This window comes from Callospermophilus lateralis, chromosome 2, assembly GCF_048772815.1.
Source record: "Callospermophilus lateralis isolate mCalLat2 chromosome 2, mCalLat2.hap1, whole genome shotgun sequence".
Taxonomy (NCBI): Eukaryota; Metazoa; Chordata; class Mammalia; order Rodentia; family Sciuridae; genus Callospermophilus; species Callospermophilus lateralis.
In genome coordinates, this window is record NC_135306.1 from 67,949,710 (window position 1) to 67,964,411 (window position 14,702).

At 39.7% G+C, this 14,702-nt stretch overlaps 1 protein-coding gene across 1 annotated transcript in view; it reads left to right on the forward strand.

Moving 5' to 3' along the window:
- The window catches only part of Pip5k1b (phosphatidylinositol-4-phosphate 5-kinase type 1 beta), a 285,854-nt gene that overhangs the window by 113,937 nt on the left and 157,215 nt on the right, over positions 1 to 14,702 (forward strand). Inside the window, exon 3 of the mRNA XM_076843452.2 lies at positions 942 to 1,010. Coding sequence (XP_076699567.2) covers positions 942 to 1,010 — 69 coding nt within the window. The remainder of the gene's footprint in view (positions 1 to 941; positions 1,011 to 14,702) is intronic.

Genomic DNA, 14,702 nt, shown 5'->3' on the forward strand with positions numbered 1-14,702 from the left:
CAGGAGAGGCCTTGTTTTACTGTCAAATTAACAAAGATATCGAAAACAATAGTAATCATTGCTAAGTGTGTCATGAAGCAAGCCCCCACTCACTGATGTTATGGTATAAATGGATGTAGTCTTCTTGGAAAGAAATTTAGCACCATATTTTAAGAGCTTGAACTTTTTAATACCTTGGCATGATTTAATAATTCCAGGACTCTTGTCCAAGAACACATTGAAGGTGTAAGTACAAAATAATTACGTGTTATTTTTAGAAGCAAAATCCTTGAACCATCTCAACTGTTCTCCAATATTAGCATTATTAACCTAAGTATTGATACACAACAGTTTTCAGACAGTAGTATACCTCACAAGTAGAAAACATTATTGTCCTTACAATGAAACTTTTATCATCAAATGGGAAAATACTTTTTAGGATACATTAGTATTCAGTGACAATACTGAGTAAGGCAGTATTGTAATATTTTTCATATAAAAATGCCTAGAGCAAAAAGTGGAAACAAATATGCTAAATTGTGAATAATGGAGTTGCTTATGGGAAGTAGAATTAAAAATGATTTTTTTCTCTGATTCATAGTTTTTGGTACTTTCCAGATATTTTTATAGTGAGCATTTATAACCAGAAGAAGAAAAAAATTTTATGGCTTCATAGGAACAAACTTATACTCATGATGTATACTTGGCCTTCCATCGTCTCTTTCTCAGAGCTTACAGAGTTAAGTATACTACCAAAATGATTGAAAAGTAAAGGTTGATTTCACAAAAAAATTAGGAAACAAAGATTTTTTTTTAGCATTCTGAGAATCTCTTCTTAGAAACAACAACAATAATAATAACAAAAGCAAAGTTTAAAATGCCTCCCTTAGTTAGCAATGTTATTAATATGTTGTATGTCAGAGTAGAGTTTAAATTCAAATGAGAATATTTTTCCCTTGTAGATGTCGTCAGCTGCTGAAAATGGAGATGCAGCTCCTGGAAAACAAAATGAAGAAAAAACCTATAAGAAGGTAAGCAAGCGTCTTTTGTTCTTTCTTCAACTCCTGAAGTGGATCCCTGGTCTACTGTTTGGCATGTTAATATTGTTAGAGGCCTTTTCTTCCTTTAAAGCAGTTTTAAGTTACTGTTTTAGCTTCCTGTTACTGCTCTACCATAAACTTGGCATTTGAATAACACAAATCATTATAGTTATGAAGGTCAGAAATCTACCCTGGGTCTCCTTGATGTCTGCAGAGCTGCATCCTTCCTGGGAGATCTAGGGGAGCACCATTTCCTTGTTCTTTCCAGCTTCTAGAGGCTGTCTGCATTCCCCATACCATGTCTCCTGTCCATCTCCAGTCCAGTAGTGGCTGCTGGACATTTTTTCCTGCTATGTCACTCGCCACTTTAAAGAACCTGTGTGATTACATGAAGCCCTCCTGCTTTCAAGTCCAGGGTGATTTCTTTATTAGAAAGTCAGCTAAACAGCAACCTTAATTTTCTCTGTAGCTTCAACTCCTCTTTGCCATAGAATGTGACATACAGTCCCCAAGGATTAGGGCGAGGAAATCTTTGGGAGCCATTTTCTGCCCACCACACTTACCGTGATAAACTATGAGGGAAGGTAGTTATTATTCCTAAGGTGGCTTTTAAGGGCACACAGTGTTCAACATCTAATATATGATTTCTTTAATGGACTTGTTGCTTTCCACCAGAATTTTAAACATTTTCTACCTTTGGATTTTAAACAAAGCTGAAGTGTGAAATTCTATACACACACGCACGCTTTTTCTGAGCCTCTCAGATTTCATGTCTTTAGCTCATTTCACAAAAATCTTAATTTTCCAGACTTCCCAATGTATCTTATCTTACTACTCTTTGAATTTGATAAATCCTTGGTTCCTAGCAAGCAAGTTAATGTTCAGAGACATTTCTGGGTAAAATGTGTCCCCAGGCACTGCTATTCCTGATTATAAATAGACTATACAGCTTTTAAAAGTTCTTTCCCTCCTGCCCTCTTGGGAATAGGAGGTTTGTGTATTGAGGTTTTATTATATTTTAATTTTTTAATTTTCCCTTTTACCTGTTACTCTTTGATGGATCACTGATGAGACATTTTATCAGTAAGTGCTTGAATCATTTGATCTGACTACATATTCAGATGATCAAACTAACATGATACATTTCCTGTTCAGTTTTTATGGGGAATAATATGTTCTTTTTCCTGATATATCTTTCTTATCTGAGTTTTCTATTCATCCAAACCTTTAAGTTTAAACCTATAAGGTTATCATCCAGAATGATGATGCAATTAGGGAAAAGCAGGGTGGAGACTCAAGAGCTCAGAAATGTCACTCTGTATTATCTTATAAAATTTATGCATCTGGCCAAAGGTTACAATACACTATTATTGTTTATTTTTAGATACTGGTAGTAAAAACAAATGCCCTTATTTGTCTAAGACTCCACGTAAACTCAGTCAGTCATGAGACCAACATAGAGATGGTCTCTAACCCTGACATTACTTCAGGTCAGTGTCAGGCAGCATTCTTGATCAGCATTGCGCAGTGCAGACTGTTGACTGAATCCTCACCCACAGGAGCTCCTTCCTGATGCAAACATAATGCAAAGAATATGATCATGACAACCTGAAGTTAGTTAAGTGTGCCTGGCCCAGGAATTTAGTAAAGCAGGTTGTAAGTAATATTCTAGGTGGGATTCTACCTTTAATGTCTCTAATGGAATATTTAGCTCAGAAGTGTTGGGAAAGTTATAAAAACTAAAAATCAGATTCTGTGATAACAAGTAATTTTCAGTAGATAAAAGAAGAAAAGGAAAGTTAAAAGGGGAACAACAATGAAAAAAACCTAACTCCACACACAAAACAAAATACCAACAACAACAGAGATCTTTTTGATGATCTCTGATTTTAAAAGGCATGTAAGCAATGGATGGTAAGGTATGCAGCTCCTCTAAGGAAAACACTGGAAAACAAAAACCAGCGCATCCCCTAGAACCTTCACCCTCAGTAATATGGTATTGATATGCACAGCAGGAAGAAAGGATCACTTACAAAGAGTGTTGCTTTGCTGACAGATAAAAGCTTAGCTGAATTATTCAATTTAATTCTTCTCCATTAAGCAGTATATCTTCAAACTGGAAAAGGTGTTAATGAAAGAGTTAGGAGAGGTGATAATATGAGGCACATTCACTATTGCAAACATGTCTCTCTCTGGACCCTATAAACCATTTCCCAGATGAAAGAACTTGAAGCTAGAAGACAGAAATGCCTGAATAATGCCTGAGTGTGAGCTTTGAATGCATTTGAGAATAGGAAGATGGTTATAAGGCAGGAGATAAGAAAATATTATCCCTAATTTTGGGGGGTACCGGGGATTGAATTCAGGGGGCATTCAATCACTGAGGCACATCCCCAATCCTATTTTGTATTTTATTTAGAGACAGGATCTCACTTAGTTGCTTATCATCTCAATTTTGCTGAGGCTGGCTTTGAACTTGCAATCCTCCTGCCTCAGCCTTCTGAGCCACTGGGATTATAGGTATGCACCACCACACTGGGCTTTCCTATTTTTTTACATGAGGGAAAAATGACAAAGAAACTGGAAATGACAGGTCACAGACTAGATGAGTATCATCAAGGCCACCATGAACTTCGTTAGTTATGATCTTTACAAATAACTTAAAATTTCTTTCCTAGTCCTATAGCTCTGATGAGCCATTGTGTCTTTGCTGTGACTTAAGCCAATTCAGGTAGCCCAAGTTAAGGAGCCCCCGTCTACTGTGCTACAAACAAGAAAGAGAGGAAAGGAGTCAATAAGAAACATGCAGTAGATTGAGGGAAACAAGACTTGTAAACAACTGTAGTCAGCAGTGTCTAATAAGATGACTAAAAGAGAAAAACTCAGTATGAGTCTGTGTTAACCAGCTGGCTTAGGCTTTCTGAATAATACCCAAGATTTACTGAGCAGCAACAAGCAACACTCAGTATCAAGAGTGTTACGATTTCCACATGTTTTTAGGGAACACTCAGTTTCAAGGAACAATTCTATACTCTCCCTCTCTTGATTATTTGCACATGATTGTTTAGGCTGCCTGCTTTTTTTCCAAACTCCATTTCCCTAATCCATTATCAGTCCTTGGCAAGCCCAGGAGGAAGTGTTAAACATAAGGTTAATGTCATCAGCTAAAGGCTAAAATAAGTTTGGTTTTAGCTGCCTAAAACAAACAAGCTGCCCATTAAGACAGGCATTAAGAGCTGCCTCACTATATTTACAGAGTCTAGTATTTCGATTCTCAGGTAATTCACTGAGTGTCTTCTGCAAGAGTTGTAAATGCAAAAGCCTAGAGCCACCACACAGGTAATAAAGGAGTGAAATAACAGGGGAACCATCAGGAGAATATAGACCTTTATAAGGGGAGGGGTAGCACTCTGCTCCAGCTAATAGAGCAACGCATGAGTGCTTGCCCAAGACTGGTCTGATTTCTCAGGAAACCAGAAATAAGCATTTTGATGTGAAATTTTTTAAATTATCAACCATTCCCAATTTTTTAAAAAATATACTCTCATCAAAACAACATGCCCTTGGAACAGATCAGGCCCATAAGCTGCAGTGTTTTACAACCTCTGACCCACTGTTGGTATGAAAAAGTGAGGAAGAGAAGAAAGGATGCAAAAGAAATACCTGTTAGAGCTTGTCTCTGCTTCACACGACCTTAGGATTTATTTGAGAGGAAAAAATGTGATCCCATGTGAAAAAAAAAATTAATGAACCAAATCCGTATTAGTGCCAGGATAAATAGCATTTTATTTAATCAGCTTGCAAATCCTGATGAGCTCCAAACTCACAACAGTGTTCTGGGGCTTTTCCCAGGCTTGTTAGCAGAGCATTTTGCTGGGACAAAATTTTATAATGTCTCATTGTCTTTTGTCATGACAAAACTCCAAATCTTTTAGTTGACTGTATTTTCTGTTTTACTTACTTATTTGTCTTCATGATAGAGAATTTTATGAGCACAGGCACAGAATCGGGGTGAGTGTGGTTTGTTGGAAGAGGGGGAGAGACCAGACTGAACAAAGTCAGGTGTCAGTGTTTGGGGAAAATTGCAGGTAATTTGGGAAATATAGACTGGGTCTGAGTGATAACCTAGTCTTAGGGATTGGAGGGCTTCAATCCACATTATATGACTAATATGTTCTAGGCCAGTGTTGTCCAGTAGAATTTTCAGTAGTACCTGAGGCTGTTGGGTTTTGAAACATGCCCAAGGTGTCCAAGCACCTGAATTTTTTTAATCTTGATTTTGGAAAATTTAAGCTTAAATAATACATGTGGCTGATGGCTACCATGCCAGACAGTATATGTTATTGGTTCCATGATATTGTTGTGGAGGATAGTGAAATAATACAATGACTATGCAAATCTAGTCACAGTGTGCAAGTTCTATGCAGCCAGGAGACAGTGACATGGGAAGCTTTTCTGTTAGTTGAACAACACAGTTGGGTATAAATTTGGGTTCAAAAAGAGGAAATCTGGGTATGGTGGTGCATACCTATAATCTCAGCAGTTCTGGAGATTGAGGCAGGAAGATCATAAGTTCAAAGCCAGATTCAGCAACTTAGCAAGACCCTGTCTCAAAATTTAAAAAAGAGCTGGAGATGTGGCTCAGTTGTTGAGAGTCCCTGGGTTCAATTCCTGATACCAAAAAAAAAAAAAAAAAGGAAAGATTTTTAAAAAAAAAAAATCACAGTTAATACAGACCTAAAATTTTCCAATCAGAGTGACTACCAGAACATTCCTGCCATTGATGAAACTAAAAAATTTTGGGAAAGAATATATTTTGGTTTTGTTTTTGTTTTTATAACAAGGAGAAAGATTTAGAAGGAAGCAGGAAACAGGGCAGGAGGTCACATTAAGTGTAGTATTAACTAGGTGAAATACTGACTGAAACCAGCTATCCAAGTACTCTCTATTTTAAATGTGAAAAAAAATTGCCCAGCCCAATCCTAACCCTTCCAAAAATAGCAGATAGCGTGGCAATTCAATGTCAAATGCCAGGTCACCTAGCAGTCTTCAGGAAGGATGTACAACCTCCAGCCATGGGATGTCCTGATTTTGTGATCTCTCCTGTAGAACAGTTAGCATTTCCCAACTACCTGGACATGGACTAGCAAGGGGTGTGTTTATTACCACCCTTTGCCTTTCCTCCTCTCTTTCCTCTGCAACTAGGCCTCTACCCACTTTGCTTCTCGTTCCTTCCTGGAACTTGCCCAACACAGGCCTCCACTGGGAGATTCTGGTTCTGGTGACTGCCGAGGGCAGTGAGGACAGAGTTCCCCTGCCTTTGTCTCCAACACTGACCAGGGAGATGCCACGTCTCTTTAACCAACTTCCTCCATGTCTAATCGGACCAGGACACACTCAGGTAGCAGCCCTTGGCCCCCGGTGCCCCAGCCAAGTTTCTCTTCTTGTTTTACGTTTTCAGACCTTAGCGGCCGTTTCATCCCACGTCTCAGCCCCGTTTTTCCTCATCAGCAGAGACAGGCAGCAATGGGGCAGAGGGAATAATGTCTGGCCCTCACCACATTCTAAGGAAAGATGTCTTTTATGACTTTTTAAACATGAGTAATGTTTAAAGTTGTGGACCAGAGACACTGTGATCTAAGAAGAAGCATTTGTTTAAACACAAGTTCTTTTATAAAACCTCTCAGGGAAAACACATAAGACAGCTTAATAATAGCTGCCTCTAGGAAGAACTCTGTGGTAGGGCTCTTGAATTGGGGAAAGATCTCTGTATGTACCTCTTTATTTAATTTTGAAACATGTGAATCTATTGCCTATTTAAAAACCAAATAAACAACATGTCAAAATTTTGGAGGGGAAGTGAGCTGGCATGTGTCCTATACCCCGACCATTCTTCCTTTCCTTCAATTCTAGAAAGCCACTACTTTCCTAAAACAAGCAGACCTGTGCTGTGCCCTGAGGAAACCACACTCTGCAGCTTAACAGAGGCGTCTTTATGTTTGCCCTGAACAGCAGCTACACTGGTCCCTAGGAAAGTGGTCCTTTCACATGTGACACCTAGCTTACCTTAGTCCTCAGCCCCCTAGCCCAGTGGTTCCCAACAGCTGTTTTGCCTACCAGGGAAGATTTAGCAAGGTCTAGAGATATATTTGGATGTTGGGAGCTGATGCTGTTGGCTTCTAGGAGGTGGAGACCAGGGATTCTGCACCTTAGAGTGCACAGGAAAGATCCCCCAAACAAAGAATCACCTAGACGTTGCTAGTACCAAGGCTGAAAAACCTTTGCCCAAACCAAATTAGCCTTTTAAGAGGAGGGTCGGATATGAGTCCAGCTCTGCCAGATACTAGTTTCTAATCCTGAGCACTTTTTCTAATTGATTTGTATCTTAGTTTTCCTCATTGATAAAATGTAATTAATTCCTACTCTGAATGGCATATAGTGCTGTGAGGATCAAACAGTTTAATAGATGTGAACACATACTGAGCAAAGAATATTAATGAGTGAAGTCACTGTTTTTGTTAGTGCGAGCGAGATCCCACCACCTCTGATTTCCAGATTAGTCTGTGGGAACAGAGCAAGGCAGCAGGGTGACTGCTCCCCCAGGGCTGGATGTGAGGCGGGGGGTCACTTAGCATCCTCATGCTGGCTGCAGTTAGATCTGGGCATGGCACGGGGTGTGCTGGAACAAGACACCGTGTCCTTTCTAGTAGCCGTGGTTTCTGAAATAAGGAACAAAGATGAATGACTAATAATGGGCTGCTGTTGGGTTTTAAAAATTGATCAGCAAGGAGGTGATCTTGGTTGTTTAGAGATGGGGAGTTATTAGATAACCCCATTAGATTCTGAAGCATATATGATCCTATGCATTACCCTTCTCCCCAGTGCAGACCATCCCTCCAACAACTCTGCTTCTGCATAGTGTCACCTGTGTGCCTGTCTTCTGAGTCCTTAAGTGTGTGATTTCAAATATACCTTTATTACTTTTAAGCGAGGTGTTACATGTCATTAAGCAAAAACAGTTTAGCAGTTCAGGATGGAAACCACTGAGGGAGCCAACCGTCTGTTTATCTGAATGGTTCATTGTTAAGTGACCTCTTTCCGCATTCACATCGGAGGAGGCGTCTCTGTGGTAAACCACAGAAATTTTGTTTGTGCTTCTGCCTTCTGATCAACAAACACTGCATTTTATAGTCCCAATTCCAATAAATGTCACCTTAGGGGCCCTAAAACACTAAGTATAGAAGATAATATCCTAAACTTAAAGCCTGTTATGTGGCTTCCTTCGGGAGCAACAGCAACCAGGATGTGGTTGAGCTTGGTATGAGTGACAGGCTCGAAGGCTGGAATGTTCAGTGTTCCTGCAGCTTTTGGGGCCATTTGAGCTGTCATTCCTGCTCTCAGGGCACAAGGTTGCTTTTGTTTTCCAGTGAAAGGGCTGAACATAAGCAGGTAATCTGCACGCCTGCCTGCACAGCTTGGCCAGCAGGGTTCTGATCTGACCAGCAGGCTCCTTGTCACCAGGACCTTTGGTTTATACATCTTTATTCTGATGTGCCCCATCCCTTGCCTGGACTTATTTTTTTATATATATTTTTTTGGTTTTCATTGGAACTTTGTTTATTGATATGTGGTGCTGAGACTCGAACCCAGAGCCTCACACGTGCTAGGCAAGTGCTCTGCCACTGAGCCCCCCTTGCCTGACTTTTAGCAGAGACTTTTTAAGGTGGCGATCTTGAGTCACATAAGAACATAGCAATTCAGAATTGAGGCATTCTCCACAGGGTATTTACCATGTGCTTATTCAGGATATTTGCTTTTGTATGGAGTTAGAACCATTGGCTGCTAGAATAATCTTGCGTATGAAATTCCACTGAGTTTAATCTAGCCCAAATCCTATTTATTCAGTGAACTTAAACAGAATTACTATCAATCAGAAGCAATTTCAAAAGCTATGCTAATAACAAGAGCTAACATTTATTCAGTGTTTACTGTATGCCAGCTACTATTCTAAGTTCTTTAGAATTATTAATTCACTTACTCTTTATAAGCACCCAATGATGTGATGTACTTGGCTGTCTGTGTCTGTGGTTCTGAATCCATGGATTCAACCAATCATGAATTGAAAATATTTGGGGAAAAAATTGCACCTGTTCTGAACATGTACAGACTTTTTCCCTTGTCATTATTCCCTAGACAATACAGTATAGCAACTATTTACAAAGATTTATATGGCATCATATATTATAAGTATTTTAGAGATGATTAGAGTTATGGGAGGATATGTATAGGTTACATGCAAATACCTTGCCTTTTTATATAAGAGACTTGAGCATCTACAGATTTTGGTATCCATGAGGGTCCTAGAACCAATTCCTCATGGATACCGAAGGACAACTATATAATTATTCCTACTTTACAGATGAGAAAACAGATACAGAGAGGTTAAGTAATCTGCTCCAGGGCACAGAGCAAGTAAGTGACGGAATACAGCCGGAATAGTAACCAGCTGGAACAGTAACTCTCTCCAGGCTGCCAAAGCCTCCTTACTGCACTGTCTGAACACTGGTGTCCAGAGAGCACTGTTCCCATGACATCAAAATGTTCATTCTCAATTCTCTGCTGTAATAGTAAAGGCCAGTGGTACAAATAAATCCAGCCATTTTTATATTGGGAAAAATAAATTAACAAAATTGAACAACTTTAAAACATGTTTTTCACAAATCAATGGTTCAAAATCCAATTTTCCTCATCCGAAGTATGTCTCACCTCTGTATACAGAATCTGAACTATAGCCTGAAAAATACCATTTTCTAGACAATACAAAGTGAAAAATTGTGGAATACTATGTGGGACACTGGAAATAAAGTAATAATTGTAAAATCTTTTCTTGAGTGTAGACCTCAAAATTGACAATAAGGGATGAGATCTACTTGGCAGGGTGTGACACATTTTGAATGGTCAAATTAGAACACATTTTAAAGCATAACTGGCCAAAAGTTCCATAGATAGTCACTTGGGCAATGACACACTAATCATCTGTTCAGTAGCAACTTTCTTTCTGATAAAGAAAGCATTGGATAGGAGAGTGACTATTTTAAAATGTATTTTCCCTATGGGAATCCTGTTCCCCCAAACAGCATACCTGCATTTTCTGGTGAGTTCACTGAGTTTTGATTCTGTTGGTCACTTCTATTTCTTGAGATTTCTCAGGGGCATCTCAGTTCTCTGCATGGAAGCCATTATTCTTAAAACATACAACATGGTAAAGGAGAAAAGGAAAAGAAGGTGGTCTCTGGTCTCAATGTGGCTGTAAAGTTGAGATTCTCACTGGGTGTGGTGGTGCATACCTGCAATCCCAGCAGCTCCTGAGGCTGAAGTAGGAGGATCGCAAGTTCAGAGCCAGGTTGGGGATGTGGCTCAATGGTTAAGCGCCCCTGGGTTCAATCCCTGATTTGGGGGAGAAAAAAAAAAAAAAAAGATTATCAGTCCTCCTGTCTTTTTTGCCCAAGTTCAGCATGTGTGTGCTCCCAAGTGCCCCGAGGCACAATTTGGGTTCTATCACAAGGAAACATTTAAGCTGCTCTTGGGGTCTTCTCCCAGTGGAGATAATGAGGTGCTGTCACTCATATCTGCGATTTTTTACCCCTCCAGGATGTGCCTCTGTCTACATTATGAATCAGGAAGCTGAAATGTAGGTTGTCCAGGTACCATTCTGATTCTTCTGAGCTAAGTTTTCATATTATGCCCTTGACATTGGTTATGAGTGTGGTTAGCATCTGGAATATAAGACACATTTATGTCCATGCACTCACTCAGTTCTTTAGATTGGCACTGTGCTAGGCCTTAGAGGTAAAACAGTCAAAAAAAAAAAACCATCTAATTTCATCAAGACAGATGGAGTCCCTGCCTTAATAATGTTTTCATTTACATGGTAAAGACAGACCAAAAAAGTAAGCTTAATCAAATAATTACCAAATTGTTTTTTCTTAGCTTCTTTACTTTTCCCCTCAGCACTGCAGACTAAACCTAGGACCTCGCACATACTAGGTTCTCACTAGTTACCCAGGCTGGCCTCAAATTTATGAACCTCCTGCCTCAGCCTTCCAAGTAGCTGGGAGTACAAAGTGTGTATCACCATGTCTGGCTAATAATGACCACCTTAATAATCACCAAGCATTGTGATGGTAATAAAGAAGGACAGGGGTCCTTGTAGGTAAGCTATTCAGGGAGCCCCTCTATTGAGATGACTTGGGGGCTGGGATCACAGGTATGATGAGGCAGCCAAGAGAAGAATGGAGGAAAGAGCCTCCTTGGAAACAGAAAGGAGCTGAGTGAATTCAGAGAACCAAGGAGAGGCCAGAGTGTGGAGGATCCCGAGTGAGGAAGGGTGGGAAAATTAGGTAAGAACAGTGGCTGTCAACTGGGGCCTGCTTTGTCTCCCTGGCAACACCAGACAATGCTGTCACAAATGGGGAGAGAGGGAGTATTGCTGGCATCTGGTAGGTGCAGATCAGGGTTGCTGTGACACATCCTGCAGTGTCTAAGGCAGCCCCTCATCACAAAGAACCATCAGCCCCAAATGACAGTAATGCCACATTGAGAAACCCTGGGTTAGAGAATTAAGCAGTGGCCTAGACTAAGATGGTAGACTGAAAGGAGAAAAGAAGGAAACATATTTGAAATATTTCAGTGATATTGACTGGGTCATGGTTGAAGTGGGACCAAGGGAGTGATAGGAACCATCAATGATCCCAAGATTCTAACTTGAACTTCTGGGTAGATCTGGTGGCCATTTGTTAAGATGGTGAGGAAAAGTGAAGTCTTCTAACATGTTAGTCTGGGAATGTCAGGGAGCCATTTTCCATGGGGAAAACAAATAGGTGTTTGAAAATGTGGATTGGGAACTTAAGGGAGAGTTCAACTTCAATTTGTTCAGTTGTAAATCCATAGAAAATGGTGAAATAGGTGGAAAAGAGAGGCCCCAGGACTAAGGAACATCCATATTTTTTTATATTAAGATTCTTCTTTACAGAGCCATATTGGTTGAACATTCCTAACTGGAAATTCCAAAATCCTGCAAAATCTGAAAATGTTTTGTGTGCTGACATGACACCACAAATGAGAAATTCCAAACCTGACCCCATGCAATGGGTCACCATCAGTGCACAACTACACTAAAAATTCGGCATAAAATTACCTTCAGGCTATGTCTATAGTAGTGTATACTTGGGTCCCTCCCTATAATCTCTCATTATGTATATGCAAGTATTTCAAAATCTGAAAAAAAAATCTAAAATCCAAAACACTTCTTATCCCAAACATCTTGGATAAAGGATACTCATCCTGTATTCCTACAATAAGCAAAGCTTTCCAAGTCATTGCCTTATAATCTTCTACTGACCCTCTGTTGTCTACAGAAGAAAAAAACCCCACATTTCATAGAAGAGTATAAGTCCTTTATGGTTCATCACCAGTCAGTGTGATTTGACCCATCTTCTGCCGCCATCTTGGACACACATACCAAGCCTTTTTTTTTTTTCTTTCTTATTCAATCCTTATGCCTTTTCATACATATTGGTCACTCTATGATCTCTTCATTCTGGAAACGGCTCTCTCATTGCCTTGCCCACTCTCCCAAGTGATGTCTGTCAGTAGCCCCTTCCCCAGACCTCCCCAGCTCTCTGCACTGACCTCTGTTGTCTCATGGATGACTTTGTTTTGTAATAATTGTATGCAGTTATGTCCTGCCAACCGCACCATGAACAGCTAGAAAGCAGGGGCCTTGCCCAGTCATCTTGACATCTATAGGGTCCCACACGTTACCTAGCACATAGCATTCAAGGATGTATCACTTTTTTTTTCTTAATTCTAAAATTGTCATTGACTTTCCAGACAGATATATTCTTGAGCCTACAGTTCCAGTTCTACAATTAGAGGTGAGATATGTTGTGGTGGAAGGGCAGAAAGGGGGTGGAATTTGTACTTTGGATGTTTGACTCACAGAAAGCACACTTTTAAAAAGCTCAGTTCAGTTCTCTGGGCTTTTTCTAAATCAAAGATGACACTGATTATCTGGGTCATGGGTCATTGTATAGATATTTGAAAGTTGTCTATTCATGGTGTGGCATCCATAAGTCCCCTTGACTCTCATCTACAGACTGTTTAAGATCAGCTGCTCATGAGAGAGCCTCAGCGACAAATTTTAAAAGGCAGCCTTTTTCCATCTCTGTTACTTAACAGTTGTATTCTTTCCAGGTTCTGGCCCAATTAAAGGCTGCCCCTAGATAGTGGCAGCCATTCTAAGGGGGTCCAGATTTGGGATTAGTTGACAGTCTACTTCTTAAACACAGCAAAGAAATCCAACTTTTTCTTTGTAAAATGACACCAGGATCAATGATTGTCCAGTTTTGCTATTTCAGAAGAGGTGATATGAAACAATAACCTAGTAATTTAAAAACAATCTGTATCACTCACAAAATTATAAAGGAATGTAAACTTGAAAGCTACACTTAGGACTCAAAGGCAGTGATGAAAGCAGAAAGAACACTTGCCTTATGCCCTCTCTTCTTTCCTCACCCCCAGCAGCCTCACTCCAGATGGGAATCTGTACCAGGGCCATCCGGTTGGATGGGCCACTGATGAGCTCAACCTCATGAAGGACACTTCATGTGTGAGCATAGCATTGCTACAGTGTGGTTTGAGTACAAAACTTAATTCTGTAGAAGGCTCTAGAAGATGGTAATTGACCATAAATTATAAAGTTGCTATTATTGTTGCCACAATAGAATTTAAGCCCTAAAAGGACAGGGAGACTAGGGAGAATTCAGTGCTTAGAGAAGGCACAGATATTACTACCATTCTCTCCATACTGGAATACTTTTCAGAGTTTGGAATTGCTAGTGGTCTGGGACCCTGTTTTCCCTCCATGGCAGTCCTATTGAGTTATTACTATTGAGTATTGAAAGTGGCAGGTTATTTTCAAAAAGCATTAAAAATCTATGGCAAAAGGAAGCCTAGCTTTTGTGCATTAAAGACATCTTTAAAAACTTATGTCTAGAAAGGAAAAATGTTTGCTTTGCTTTGCGTCACATTAAATAAAATTCTGAGTTTTCTCTTGTGCTTTACCATCTTTCAATGTCTGATTTAGTTTCAGGAAACTATCTTGGGCTTTTAAGAACCCTTTCTCCTCCTCCTGTCTCTGCCTTTACACAGTCTAGCAGCTCTTCCTGGGCCAATAGAATTCTGGGGAAAATAAATGTCATTCTCCATCTAAGGATACAAGTGCAATAGAATGGGGCATGTGGTTGAAGGGTATGGTGGGAAGGGCAGCCAGTGTCCAGCTTTGCTCTGTGTGCATTTAAAGAAAATTGTGGTGAAACTAAGCAACACAAGCAATGGAGCCCCTTCTTCCAGAATATCTTTATTTTTGGCTTATTAATTATTCTAAATTCAGAGACAAGTCAGTTCCACTATTCCCCTTTATCTCCTATGTTTTGTGGAATATTTGTTTTGGATATAACCTTAAGGTTAGGGGTGCCTTAAGTTATAAATATAAGAGATTTTTTAAAGCAGTGAAGCTGCACTGGAGAACAAAGTCAGAGAATTTTTTCTGAAATTATACTTTGGAAAAAGAAATGGTTTTTTTAAGGAAATATTCAATGTAATTAAAAAGTCAAAATTTTC